The 14,814-nt window shown below is 43.0% G+C and overlaps 1 protein-coding gene across 1 annotated transcript in view; it reads right to left on the bottom strand.

Moving 5' to 3' along the window:
- Nucleotides 1-3,259: 3,259 nt before the first annotated feature.
- Nucleotides 3,260-14,814, bottom strand: part of rnf43 (ring finger protein 43) — a 49,321-nt gene continuing 37,766 nt past the window's right edge. The window contains exons 4-10 of the mRNA XM_002935192.5: nucleotides 13,819-13,950; nucleotides 13,601-13,702; nucleotides 11,499-11,669; nucleotides 11,049-11,151; nucleotides 8,687-9,772; nucleotides 7,811-8,058; nucleotides 3,260-5,899 (exon numbers count right to left, since the gene is read on the bottom strand). Of these exons, the coding sequence (XP_002935238.2) occupies nucleotides 8,015-8,058; nucleotides 8,687-9,772; nucleotides 11,049-11,151; nucleotides 11,499-11,669; nucleotides 13,601-13,702; nucleotides 13,819-13,950 (1,638 nt within the window). The 3' untranslated portion in view covers nucleotides 3,260-5,899; nucleotides 7,811-8,014. The remainder of the gene's footprint in view (nucleotides 5,900-7,810; nucleotides 8,059-8,686; nucleotides 9,773-11,048; nucleotides 11,152-11,498; nucleotides 11,670-13,600; nucleotides 13,703-13,818; nucleotides 13,951-14,814) is intronic.

Here is a 14,814-nt window from a genome sequence, read left to right as displayed (position 1 = left end):
CTTTGAATATTTCAGATATTTCAGTTTGAGAATGGCAAGCTGCCTGTGCAATCAGCCTGTGTAAGAAGAATTATTTCACTAGAGTCTTTGGAATTTGCCAACCCCCCATATACATGCTGGAGTTCTGCACATAAGGGTAAATCTGTATCGTAGAACTGCATGGCCAGGCTATTGGCTGAATAGATGAGATGGGTTTTTATATATAATAAACTGGCAGAAAAGATATCTTGATGCCTTGTCTCGTGGGTTATTTCATGTTTCTGCTGTGAATTTCCTTATCCAGGAGAAGTGTAACTACAGATGGACTTTTCACTATTCTGTTTGACCAATCAGACTTTAGCTTTACATAAGGTGCAACAAAATGAATGGCGTACATAGATGCTACTGGGCCCCACAGCAAATTTAGGGCCAGAAACATTGCTAAGTTGACCAGTTCTACCAAGATATATTGAAATGGCTAATTGCTTAGAAACTTACTGGCCCGCCTGCACTCCTGAGCCCTACTGCAGCTGCAGGGTCTGCTTCCTCTGTAGTTATGCCCCTGGACAAAATGCAATTGAATGTATACCTAGGTGCTGAGCTTAATGTTGCCATCTGTTTATCCTAAAATAATATGCCTCTCATTTGACCTATCAGATTGCTCCACTCCATAACTCTAAAGAACTTCCCAGCAGCTCATTGTAGCAAAGGACACAATATACCTCTGTTTTAAAGGTCTGAAGCCTAATTCTGTCACCTGTTTTATCTGTCTATCTGACCAATTGGATTGCGCCATTCCATACCTAGGACATTGTGACTGCATCCCTTCCAACTGACCAATCGGAGAGCACTATTCCATAATTTCTGAGACGTACCAAGCAGCACATTGTGGCAAAGGACAAAACATGTAGCCAGGGCTTTCAAAGGTGCTGAGTTTCAATCTGCCATTAACCCTAAAATCACACACCTGCCCATCTGACCAATGACATTGCAGCATTTCCATTTGAGAACTTCTCAGCAACTTTTTTCTTAAATGCATCCTATAATTTTAATGATGTAATATCAAATTTTCCTTGGCAATGCTGGGTGCATCAAATTCTTTAATATATTTGTGCAAAAATCCTCTATGCAGTTAGCCAAGTTTCCTAGTTGCACAAAAGCTAGTTTATTTTTCTCCCTAGGAAAACCAGATGCCATTTTGTTTAATGTCTGCCAGCTGCAACGCCCCTTTTCCTCCAGTAGATGGAATATGCAGTGCCCTCACTACCAGGGAAGCTTTCATTGCTGAAGCCAGAATACACTTCTGTCAACAACAGACACATCCCTGACTATACCGATAGGGAAGACTGTTCCCCCTTGACCCAATGTCTTAATGGGGTGCTTTCAAACCAACTTTCCAGGCTTTTGGCGAAGTTTGACGCTACCAGCGCAGTTTCTTTCTAAGAAATGCCACAGACTTACCCTGAGGACAATCTGGGAACTTGTGTTTTTGAAGATGGCTCCGGGGCACAGAAGAATAACATTGCTGAAAGTGTGAACTGCAAATGGTGTGTGACATATCTGCTATATATTTCTGCTCAGTGTAAAAACTGCAAATTTATGGAATCTGAAACATAGTGTAAAATTGCAAAAGTGCTCAAAAGAGCAGTCTGAGGGATATTACAATAAGTCAAACTGAAGTGTATATATCCCCTTTTGGGTTGCATTGTGACAGGGTCTGTTAAAAGAAAAACGTAATTCTCCCCGCCATATAAAAGTCTTGATTTTAAAGCAGGAGTAGCACACCTAGGGATGCTAAGGTTCAGATATAAGCGCCAGGCCTAATATTCCAATTATGGCCATGTTACTTACTCTTTGGTACCTGAGAGGCTCACAAAGCAGGTTAGCTATTGATCTACAACAAAGATTCTCAAACTATATGTTGGGACCAAAAAATGGTTCCCTGCGCTACACTGTATTTGGGTGCAGGGACGGAACTAGGGACAGGCAGAAAAGCCTCTCTGTCTGCCTACCCCTAGGTCTGGCCAGTCTGTCAGCACAGGGAGCTGGAGGTGGGGGTGAAGACAAGATTTGCTGCATTGCCAGAGGGGTCAAGGAGGAGTGGATGCCAGTTTGTTAGTTGAAAATAGGGGGTGGGGATGGGGCGTTTGGGAGGCAGGGTGTGCCTTGGGTGCCCGGCATGGATTAAGAAGGAAGAGGGTCTCCAAGGTACCGTTTAATATAGTAAAAGACCTTCCCAAAAATATAAAGTGCATAATTAGTTCTAAACCAATTCTTGGGCCCCCAGGACAGATTTATTCTGGGTTCTGGGTATAGAAACACTGATGCAGAGAGCCTATTCACAGAATAAAAACATTCCTTTGGCTGGAATGTCACTGCAGCATTAATACTAGACCTACAGTATCTTGAGGAATATGAATGCATCAGGGGCAAGCCAAGCATTAGTGACAGCGACCCATTGAGATGTGAGTACATGTTCTGGTACAGCTGAACACTGGTACCAATGGCAGTGGATTCATGGCCTAAGAACTTTAAATGCAAATATTACCCCTCTTGATGTAGACAGGGGATTGAGGGTCGCATCAATGAGCCAATGTGGCCCCCAATCCAACTATGAAATCAAACCTTTCCGACTGACACCGGGCTGATTTTTGGCCAGATATCGATCCGGTAGGGCCATCATGGTTCCCAAAAGTGTGCAGATAAGCTGCTGAATTGGTCTAAGGGTGAAGACACACTGAGCTACTAGTAGCAGCTACTTGTCACAGCTACTATAATAGACAATTCTGATCATTCACTGATAACTGTCTCTACGTGTGTTTTAGCAGAGGCAATTCTCAGTATTGTCTATGGCAGGGTATTTTCTGGAGTTTAGTGGCCGTGACAAGTAGCTGCTACTAAGTAGCTCTGTGCCCTAACAAATCTCCATTGTCACGGGCGACTAATCTCCCCACAATTCCATCCCACCAGCTAGAATGTAAATCGCCGATGGGATGGCAAATCGCGACACCGCGTCTGCCATCCCACCAGCGATTTACATTCCAGCCGGTGGGGTGGCATTGCGGGGAGATTAGTTGCCCGCGACAACAGAGATTTGTTGCGGATCGACTAATCTCCCCATGTGTCACGGCCCTAAAGGACTCAAATTGGCATGTGAAATCTGCCTGTGTATGGCCACCTTAAAACTGAGACAGGGAGGTGCAAACACTGGATACTAGAGGGTGCTCCTGTTTAGCCACTGGCATTCCCATTATCAACATGAAATGACCACAAAACGCAGTTCCATAGGAAAACTGACTTCATTGGTTCTTCACAGAACGTTGTTATGCATAAATATAATACCTTTACAAATATACAAAAATATATATTTTTTTTACAAATTTGTACAAGGAAGAACAGAGGCACAATAGCTTAAAATCTAATGTTGGTATGTGAGGCACAGGAAAGGTTATTTGTATAAAAAAAAAATAGCAATTCACGGCCTTTGTCTCTCCAGCTGTTGCTGGACTACAACACCCAACTTCTCTGGTGGAGGTGGAGAATGCCGGGAAAAGTAGTCCACCAACAGCTTTGGAAACACAGGCTGGCAAACACTGTAAAGGCTTCACAGTTTTGTAGGCATAGCACCTAAATAAAGGCAACTGGAATATAGGTTCTTTTGAGCTTAAACATTAGATTCAGGCATATCAGGCCTGTACAAGGCTGATCAGTAAAACAGGGGTTCCCAATGGGCTGCGCAGGACCCCCAACTCCCAGCAGCCACTAAATGCTGTGACTTTCCTGTTGTAAACAGTCATCCCTTTACAGGACAGTGTGGCACGGTACTGACTTTAGTCCGGTACAGGCAGAACATCTTGTCATTGGAATAACCTTTGGGGTCCAACGTTAAAGAGCCAGTAACACCCACAAATCTGCTGTGTTATTAAAAAGTCAAATGATTAATGTTATTGCTGGGAATGCATTGTTTGGGATACAAATTTAGTGTGTGACAATGGCCTAAAGGTTAATGCTAACCTAACAGATTTATCACATAAATCTTTGTTTCTTTCTAGAAACAAGTTGCAGTGACCAAATATTTGGATATTCAGGTTTTGGATACCTATGGTACATGAATATCCAAATCTTAACCCTGAGGTGCTGAGTTCAGATCCAATCAGAGAATGGTCTGTAAGTGGTTTGCATTCTGAGCCAGTGTCCCTAGGGGCTTACAGGCATTTTTTTTATGCATTTGAAACACAGGTTTGGGTGCGCCTAAACACATCATCTAATTGGTTCCATTATGTTATTCCTAGTTGTATTCATGAGCATTCAGAGTTGTGTTTTATGGCATTTGAGTTTTGCTGCATTTTCTTGTGCTTGACATGTGTCATATAGATGATAGAATAAAGGGTTGTGTTTGGAACTGACAAAATGCTGTGTGTAAGAGCCCAAGTGATAAGTAACTACAAATATAGAGGGAAATAACACCACTGATAATATATTATGCACTGAAATAAAGTGGCATTAAAACATTAAAATCAAATGTAATAAAACTTCTATTATCATCTATTGTCAGTGGAGGTTTTATTGCATTTGTTTGCAATGTTTTTATGTATTTTTGTTTGTATTAAAAAATATATATATTTTTAGAGTGTGCTTTCCCTTTATATTCTTCGTTACCCTGTGGAAATAGTAGCTGCCACCTTTTATAATATGCTCTTGCTACTCCTCCTATTTATTATGGCATTTATATGTAACTCACTTCTGAATGATATATTTTTATGTGCTCAGTATACACATGGTGATTATGAAGGGAACTTAAAGTGGAGCAGGGATGAGGTACAGTCTCGGTAAAGCACTATATGAATAAACCATAATAAATAGCACTGAAGCAATTGTTTTCCCCCACAAGATCCTTTATACTTCAGCAACCACTTAGCTTACTTTTTTGTTTATAAAACATACACTATATCACCATCCTGGCACCTGCCTGTCCAAAATCCCCCCCCAAACCAAGAGTATTAAAAGGAAAATATAACAGCCTGGCTCACAGTTGGCTTGCATTTCATCCCACTGATGTCTGGTTGGGCCAGGACTCTGGGCAGGTCAGTTAAGTTCTTCCACTCCCATCTAAGCAAGTCCATTCTGTATAGACCTTGCTTTGTGCATGGGGCATTATCGTGCTGAAACAGGAAAGAACCCAAACTACTGCCAGAAAATAATATCTAACTTCCCGCTAGTTCTTGCACTGACTGCTTTCAGAGACAACTCAGCAGTAAGTGTCCAACTGAGGATATGCCATTTTAGACTGAGTGTCTGGATACTTTTGGCCATGAAGTGTATTAGAACCTCTCAACCTATAGCAATAGCAATGGTATTTTTGGTGTTACTGGCCCTTTAAAGTTCCACAAGCCTTTCTCTGTTCCTTATACTACACATACCAGAGCTTTCTGGACAGAGGCAGCAATACGAGTTAAGATCATAGTCACAGTGTGACTTTCCTAATAGGACGGTATACAAAAGTGAATGATTAAGAAGTGCAAATTACAGGTAGGAAAACAACAATGTACCAGTGTAGTGTGGAATTGTGAAGAGCAAGAATCACCAGGCTGGCAATTTAGCTTAACAAAATAAACTCAAACTGTAAGAAGTGAATAACCAACTCGGCGACTCCCTTGTATAAAACATCATTGAGGTGATGCCCATGGTGGGGTCTATCGGGAATGATTCTCCAAGCAAAGGCATTCGTGGGAGGATGTGGAATGGATTCAGAGAGGATATTTCTCAGACGAAGGCCTTGATTATCCTGCTGGCATAGGAAGAACTGCTTGCAGATCATGGGCAGCAATGCTCTTAAGATGCTCCACAGAGATTCTACCACCACTCTTGGGGGGCAAGGAAAAGTTCTCTGAAGTGTGAGGTCCCATTACAGGTAGGCTCCCTAAAGAGGTAAAGCAAAAACCAAGATTTGACAACGTGACGCAAACATGAACATTCCTTAAATATTCTATGGCTTGTGGTCACAGGAAATCAGACCTATAATAAAGTCTCTATGATGGGAATGTGTCACACCATAATAACATGCATTCTTCTTCTTTTCTTTAATATGAAAGACTGTTTGCCTCAATGGATCCTGCCTTAGTGGGTTTAATTGTGTGGCACACAATGCTGCTCTGGCTGCCCCAATCATTCAGCAAAGCTTCTCTTTTATAATGGCTTACAGGCCTTGGTTTCTTAACCTGGGGACAAACCTGCACCAGTGCAGTAACCATTAGCAACCAAACAGATACTTGCTTTCTAATTATACTACAAAATAATCAAAGCTAATTACTGATTTGTTGCCATGTTACAGGCCAGGCACAAAATATACCCATTTGGGTAAATAAGGACCATGGTATATTCAAAAGTAAAAATACTTTTCAGTTCAAGTAAAAGTACTAACTGCTTTTATGCAAGAGAATGATTTATATGCTTATACTAAAAGCTTATTCTCTATGAATATGAAACTGTCAGTTGCTTAACTACCAAGCAGCAGACCCTGCAATAAGGAAGGGGGGGGGGGGGCTTGGTACAGGGGGGCTCAGACCAGGGCATCTGTTGTTTAGTAGTTGCCCTCCCAAGCCCCTTCAACTTTGTTCCACACAGCAAACAAGCAAGCAGGTGAGTGGCCAAGGGGGCTAAGAAAGGGACTGTGCATTGCCCCCCCCCCCAAAGATTTGTTTTTATTGTGTGTGTGGGTGGGGGGGGGGTTGTTTAACAGGGGCTGAAACACAATGCCAACTTTCGGGACAGTTGATTAAGACATGAAAAGGGCACATGAATAATCACAGGTGGCAGATCTTGTCGAGCAGCGAGTGCTATAAGCAGCTGCTGCACTAAACATCACAATGCAATGAATATGAACTGCCTGTTAGGCTAGAGAAGTACTCTTCTTTCTATTGGGGTGTTTTCAACTGTATCATTTTTATAGCCTTATGGAGCTCTTACAAGATTTCTGCCTCGAGTTTCTGTACCATTGCCTACCACCCTGCTCTGTATTTGGAGTATTGCTGCATTAGTCTGAGCTGCTGCTGGCTGCAAAGATGTACAGAGTGCTCTGCATCCACTGAGCTACTTTGCACTTAGCATTTGGGACACTTCCCTCCACTAATTAGGGCTGTCAAACATGGGACCCCTAGAGCTGCTATGCCTACAACTCCCAGCCTCCCATGGATGGATTACAGCAGGCATAAAGAAAGCAGAAGGACAGAGAGAAACAAACAAAACTACTGGATGATAGAAAGAGAACCAGGGAAGAGTGGGAGAGAGCTGGGGGCAATCACAGTGGAACAGACAGATTTAGTCATAGGAAAGGGTTCAAAAAGAGTTGAGTGTGGTACAAAGAATGAGAAAAAACAGCTGGTGACAGAGGTACAGTATAGAACAGGCAGGATTCCAATGGAGAGCGAGAGAGACAGACAGAGGGAAAGACATTGACTCAGCAGGGAATAAAGTGAGACAGCTGTGGGGTCAGATCCAGAGAGGGGGCAAGCATGGAAACCGACAGCTGGGGGAAGGGAGTCTCAAACGGAATGACGGGGGAATATGTTAAACAGGGATATATGGAGGTAGCGCCAGCACCAAGGATCCTTTACACTGGCAACCATGTAACTAAATGTAACCATGGTATTCAAATCCCCACTCATAGAACACCAAGCGCTCCAGACACGAGGGCTTCGCTTAAAAGTAGGTGGAATTCAGACTAATGCTCATTATTATGGCCATATAAGAGGGGAAACGCACAGAAAGATACTAGATATTACATATCGATAGAAAAATGTGAGGGTACTTAAAGGAAAAAAGCCAAACCTACATGCCAAAGCTCCGATTATGTGTTTGGGGACCTTTTAGCAGGTGCATAAGTCTGCTGGGACAGGAACCAAGCCTAATGTAGTCTGGGAGGTCATGGCGGGACCTGGAAAGTTGGGGAAGGAGACAAAACATTGAGAGCTTTGTGGCCCATGTTACTGCATCCAGTACTGTTAGGTCCTGCCACACATGCTCGTATGTCCTGCAGTTACACTGCATGCTCACACACAGCTTCTATCTCCTCCGTGGCACCTACAACAAAAGAAATGGCATTAGCCACATGGGAGCTAGAATGTTAGACAGCAACAAGCACTGAACAGCTGCCCCCCAATATAAGAGAGGTGAAGCTACCAAAGTAATCATAATAAATGCCTCAGCGAAGTTTGTTTCCCCAATTCGAAACATGTATAACAGGTCACTTATACATATACAAAGTATGCTTATCACATAAAAATGATGTAAATTAGCCAGTTATCCACCATACCTCATGTTAAAGGGCTGGATTATAATGCTATACAAAGAACCCTTGGGGAGGCCTGAAGCATATTATTTCTTGAGGTGTTGCAACCAGCCTCAACTAGGCAGCTCTAAGCTGTATAGCTGTAACTGTATAAATTATGATGCATCAGCCGCAACTGGTGTCAGGCACAATACCCCCTTGCCACTGCAACAATTCTGCAAGTATTCTGGGAAAAAATGCTCCATTGTAGGTAAAAAAAAACAAGGCAATTTTGTCTTTAAGGGTTCTTTGCACACTGCGTCTGCGGTTAGTAAATGACACCTCTCGTATAAAGAACACATTATGCACAAACATAATGCTCACGAAAGATAATTATTGTGCACTGTGTAAGAGATGTTCATACAAACACTCATTACTCACCTTGGTTGTGATGAGGTGGATGATATAGGTGCATCATTGCTGTATTTTCTCGATGCGAGTTCACCCTGGAATGTAGAAGTCGAACCTCTTCTGCCCATCTCGGGTGGCTGCTTTCAGACATCTGAACACTGTTAGCTGGGTGGCAGTGTCGGGGACTGTACAACAATGGGAGGTGCGAAGGGGCAGAGGATTTTTTCTTTCTATAAGTCCTACTTGGTGGGTCGGTTCTTGAGCCCCTAAGGGAGGTGGCTACATCAGGTTCACTTGAGCCCTGCACTACTGAAGCAGCCTGTGGCATGGACTGTTGGTGCCTTGGGTGCTCCCTATTAGTCCTGGGGTCAAAACAAGTTCTTGAACATGAAGGTCTGGGCTCTCTGCGAACCATAAGTGATCTTAACTCGCCATTAGCTCCAGTTGTATGTCTGTGCTCCCTGTAATAACTGGGATCTGCCCTAGAAACCTTGGTCCTCCTTTTGGACCTGTGGGGATGAGAGTGAGACATACTAGGCTGGTTTCGCCTATAGTGGTGATGACGGTGCTGATGAAAATGAACATGGCTAGCATAAGAAGCCTGTGTAGACAGAAGGGGGTTCAGTGCTGGGAGTTCACCCTGAGGTAGCAGATAAGAGGCAAGTGCTGGTGGGGAAGAATCTTCCTGGTTGCTCTGAGAGCTGTGTACAGAGGAAGAAGAGGTACCATGCAAACAGTGCAGGCTTATATCTGTGCAGTTCTCACTGGAAGAGCCATGGCATGGTCCTGAACTACTATCACTGCCTGGGTCATCAGGCAAGTAGCCACTGGAGTCTTGGCAGCCTGGAGAGATGCCCAACTCTCGTGTACCTTCTGCTCCTCGCCGATGAGTGCGCATTTGCATAGCCATTTGCTCTGGCATTTGCCAGTGATGTGTATGGTCCAGATAATATGGAGCTCTTGGCAGGAATAGACTGTTGTTTGGGGTAGGGAAGACCATCGGTGTTCCATGGGGCGGCAGGTGAGACATGAGACGAGCAGAACCTGGGTATCGGCCCCATAGCTGCGTCTGTGAAGGTGCTCTGTGAGCCAGAGGTCGGGGTGGGGTCCCACTGTCTGGAGTAAGGACCAAAATGTTAGCTAAAGGCAAGTAATACCACCCTGATATTAGCAAGAGACCCACTAATGTCTTTCTAATCAAACCATTTCATTCTTCAATGGAAAGCATAAAGCAATTTATATTTATTCTAAATGAATAACAGAATGTAGCCCCTGGCTATGTAAATATATGAAAAGCATCACAGGGGTCAACATGAGAATCAATTACAAAGGCAGTAGTACAAACAGAATATAAAGGGCTCCAAAACAAATTTAGTTAAGGGCTACCAAAACTCTGGCAACATGACTTCTTTTACAAACATATAATAACACTGTCCAGCAATCAGGGTCCCAGTAGGCCGCTTTCAGTCCTCTGCCTCCCCTGCTGTTAATTCTCCAAGGTGACTTAAAATATCCAGATTAATGCTAAATGTATTCATTGGTCAAATAAAGCTAACTCCATACAGCCTCCAAGAATAACCATCCTGTGAGTGGTTATCCATCACTACCCACAGCCACTATAAGTTTTAAGTTCCAGTATTTAACAAATTTTATAATCCAGCATTGGGGGTAGAACTACCCAACCAGCCTTTACATGGAGTGAAAGTGGAAGGAGGGACTAGCAATTCACAAGAGCTTGAGGGCTTTCTGTATGGCCTATATGGGTTTTAGGGCTCTGGCACACGGGGGAGATTAGTCCCGTGTGGCACACGCGGCGGTGCGATTTCCCGAAATCGCCGAAAAAGACTCGCGAGTCTTTTCCGCCGATTTCGGGAAATCGCGCCGCCACATGTGCCATCCCGCCGGCGACTTACATGTTCGCCGGCAGGATGGCGGGTCATGGCAACTCGGGGAGATTAGTCGCCCGCGAACAGGGAGTTTTGTCGCGGGCGACTAATCTCCCCCGTGTGCCAGAGCCCTTAAGGATTTCTGCAAAAAACAAACGTCAGAGGTCCCCAACCTTTTTCACCCGTGAGCAACATTTAAATATAAAAATAGTTGGGGAGCAACACAATCATGAAAAAAGTTCCTAGGGGGTGACTGCTAAAGGTTGTGATTGATTATTTAGTAGCCCAATGTGGACTGACAGACTACAGGAGGCTCTGTTTGACAGAACACATGATCTTTATAACTCCAAAGTTTGCCTCCAAGTCAGAAATTCAAAAATGAGCACTTGCTTTGAGGTCACTGAGAGCACTTTGAAGGGGTTGGGGAGCAATATGTTGCTCACGAGCCACTGGTTGGGGATCACTGAACGAAGTCAATGTTACTACATAAGTATCAGTTCACTTACCTAGTATATCATACATGCAGAGGGGGCAGGTGTGATTCTGTCTCAGCCATGGATCAACACAACCCAAATGGTACTCATGGCAGCAGGGCAAAATGCGCAACTCCTGCACAACAAAAACAGTGCTCAGAACGCTACAATGCTAAAAAGCTTTGCATTACAGGCATAAAACATTTTAAGGGAGTTAATAATCTCATCTTCCTCCCAGAATTATATGTCCTTCTAAAAAACACTTAAACAGTAAAAAAAACAATCAATGCCCATTGCCCTGCAAAATATATTCCTCTGCCATAGGCTTGGAAATCAGGAAGATAAAGGCCAGATGGGAGAGGTTGTGCTTGGCTTTCTGCTCCTGTTTCTCACACACAAGCAAAAGGAAATGTGATACTCAGAGCAGCGGATGAGGATTGCTTTCCCACACTTTCTCTGATATAAAATGGTTATAGCAGTTACCTGCCCATCTGTGAACTCTTCCAGGCAGATGGCACAAACTGGCACAGAACTGCTAGTGCTGGCTGTTTCTACCCAACCCCCACTTGCACGCTGGTCTTTTAACATCCGTTGCTGGTATCTTCTAGTACCCAGACGGCTAATGGCCAGAAGGGTCTGCTGTTGTATAGAGTCCTGCAGAGAAAAGAAATGATTTGGTTAAAAAAAAAACAACAACAAACACACAAAAAAAAACCCAACAGAGTTCCTTAATATCTAAATCAGTGAAGTGTGTACCTCTTGGTACAGGTACGTAACTTTTTACTGCTTTTTATAATTTGGTCACCAGAGGTCACACCGGCAGCTGCTACTTATTAAGAAAAAACAAACATCTGAATTGCTGAGTGCAGTGCAGTCCTGCATGCCAAACAAAGGGGTACACCCCAAAATGTTGCTTCACTTTCAATAAACATGCAGGGGCTAAGCCCTCCTTTCATTATACTCGTTGTGCCAGTCAACTCTTTTTGTGTTCTGGTGAGGGTGCCAACCCTCTAGGCTGTGCACTGGATTTACATCTGGAGGAGGCATGGGTGTGCTGGTGGAATTTCTAGTAACACACAGACTTCCACATGATTTGGAATAGGAGGCATGATGGACACGCCTGTGCCAAGCTCAACTTTACAGAAGTGTAAGGAGAGGCACCACAAGGTGGTGGTTTCCTGGAATTCTAGAACAATTGCTGGATTTAACTTGTATCCCCTGCAACTTGCATGCAATGCACCAATATGAATGCAAATTAGTCCTGCTAGTCAGAGAATATGGCTTTTAATTCTGCATCTGATTTTGATTGCATCAGTTGCAAGTAATTCATCAGAGCAGGTGGAAGGGCCAAACTGATGCTCACTGCAAGTTGCCAAGGAGCTTGTATAGATGCAAGTACCTTTTGAAAAAGCATCAATGTGCAATCACGTTTGCATCCATTTTGGCACTTTGCACTTTTACTCTACAACTATTTAAGAAAGTATATATATATATATATATATATATATATATATATATATATATATATTTATTTGTGTACATATTTGTGTTATTTATGCTAAAACATGTACATAGGTGTATAATGCCTCTTTAATATGTTTTGCTATTTAACACTGAAAACAAAAGGGAACATTTATATTGTTATATTGAAACAAGGAACTTTGTATATGGCATTGGATCTTTTTTTAATTGAAATTAAGGGATTAGTCAGTGTGTGCTCATTGCGAAGGATAAAAGGAAAAGGAAAAAAAAATAAACATGTTCTTAATTGGAACAAGAAATTTTGGGACAATAAAAATAACCCAGCTGCAAGTCAAGACTTTAAAGCAATTCGAGAGTCCCCAACATTTTTTTTTTTTACCTGTGAGCCACATTTAAATGAAAAAACAGTTGGGAAGCAACACATGCATGCAAAAAGTTCCTGGGGTGCCAAATAAGGACTGTGATTGCCTATTTGGTAGTCCCTAAGTGGACTGGCAGATTACAGGAGGCGCTGTTTGGCAGTACACCTGGTTTTTATGCAACTAAAGCATGCCTTGGCACTTGGCAAGCTCCCAGAGCATGGCACAGATCTGTGTAAGCTTAGAAGCAGGTTAACGGAACCAATAAAGGCACTGCACATTGACTAATTTGTGTATTATTAGAGATGTCTAACTCTCATCTGGCTTATATGGTATCTGACTCCCATCTGGCTTATATGGTATCTGATTTCTTGGTGACTTCTAATGTCTTTATATTTTTCAAAATGGGGTGCATCAGTCTTTATATAAAAGAAGATATCCTTCCCCCTCTATATAGGAGTTCTCCTTAATTCTCGACATTAAGGTGTTTTTAAGGGAAATATTATGATATAAGAAGTTAACTGAGACAATGAGTGAGAGCAGAGCATTATGGCACCCATTATATGGTAATGGCACCCTACTTACCTCTGATAACTTTATCTCTTGGCTCTAGTTACACATGCTATTATGTATATGCTTCCTTTATTACATGATATCCCTTATTTTGTAATTCAAAATTAATTTATATGAATAACAGTACTGCCATATTGCTCCAATAGATGGGTTTATTTAAGAATGTATTACCTGTGGAGGGGGCTGCCTGCAGAGTAACCGGGCAACTGCATACAAGACAAAGAACATGACCGTGCCAGCCACAGTGAGCAGGATCCAGATGTCATGATGAAGCTGCAAGTGATAAGTGGATCCATCAGTGCAACTCAATCATCACTTTGCAAACATAGAGATACAGTTATCCCACAGCTCCCCGCTCCCTCCAAGTGCTGCTAGAAACCCTGCCTCACCCACTTGGGCTGCTCCTGCACCTCGATCTTCACCAGAGCCTCTTTGTTTTTGTTCACAACATCCATCAGCTTCTCAGCATCAGGGCCCCAGATCAGTACCACAGGCTGGTTAATGCCAGCTGGCTGCTGCAACTAGTGTGGGAGAAGAGGAGGAGGTAAGGACAAATACAAGTTAGTATACAAGTTTATATACTGCAGGTTATAAACATGTATTCACTACATATGATATTATTGCATGTCATACAGAGAGTTCACAGCACATTAGGAAACTGGCTGCATAGTTACTTCAATGCCTGTTTTCTATAACAATATCCCAAGAGAACAGATTGTCCATTCACACTTAACACCATTATGGCAAATGCCACCTATGGCAGCATGCCCTACTGTGGGCAGAGACGGGAGCATGTGTCTGTTTGGTACAACATAAGAAGGCCATACACAGACCAACCAGGCACGATATCTAACTATTTTACCCAGGGATCAAACCCAAGGGACAAACCATACACATTGCAATTTTCCATTGGCACTGGTATTGCTTGATCCACATGGATTGTAGGATTATTGGTCTATACAGACCTCAACTGGCAACCCATGACCAAATAGTTGGGCTGTATTGTTTACACTGGACCAAATCTAGGCATGTATGGCCACCTTTATTATAATGGCAAGGGCACACTAAGCAGATTCACTGCTGTCCTTGGCAGGCATTTTTATAGACACAGAGGAAAGTGGATCTGCTCGTAAGCGCACACCCCAATAGCTTCATTGACAGGCCTGGTGTTGGCCTGTGTGAGCTACATGGAGCGCATATTGGCACAAAAAATGACAGTGCATGCATTTTTGTGTTGATATCCACTCTGTGTTGCTCCACATAGGCCAACGTTGAGCTTGTCACTGAAGTTATGGGGGTGTGTGAATAAGAGTGGATCTGCTTTTCCCTGCGCCTATACATATGCCTGCGGAGAACAGCAGTGAAAACAGCAGGGAAAACGGTGA

The sequence above is a fragment of the Xenopus tropicalis genome, chromosome 2 (genome assembly GCF_000004195.4).
Source record: "Xenopus tropicalis strain Nigerian chromosome 2, UCB_Xtro_10.0, whole genome shotgun sequence".
Lineage (NCBI taxonomy): Eukaryota > Metazoa > Chordata > Amphibia > Anura > Pipidae > Xenopus > Xenopus tropicalis.
Note: the sequence above shows the minus strand (reverse complement) of the source record. Positions and strands in the feature narration are given on the sequence as shown.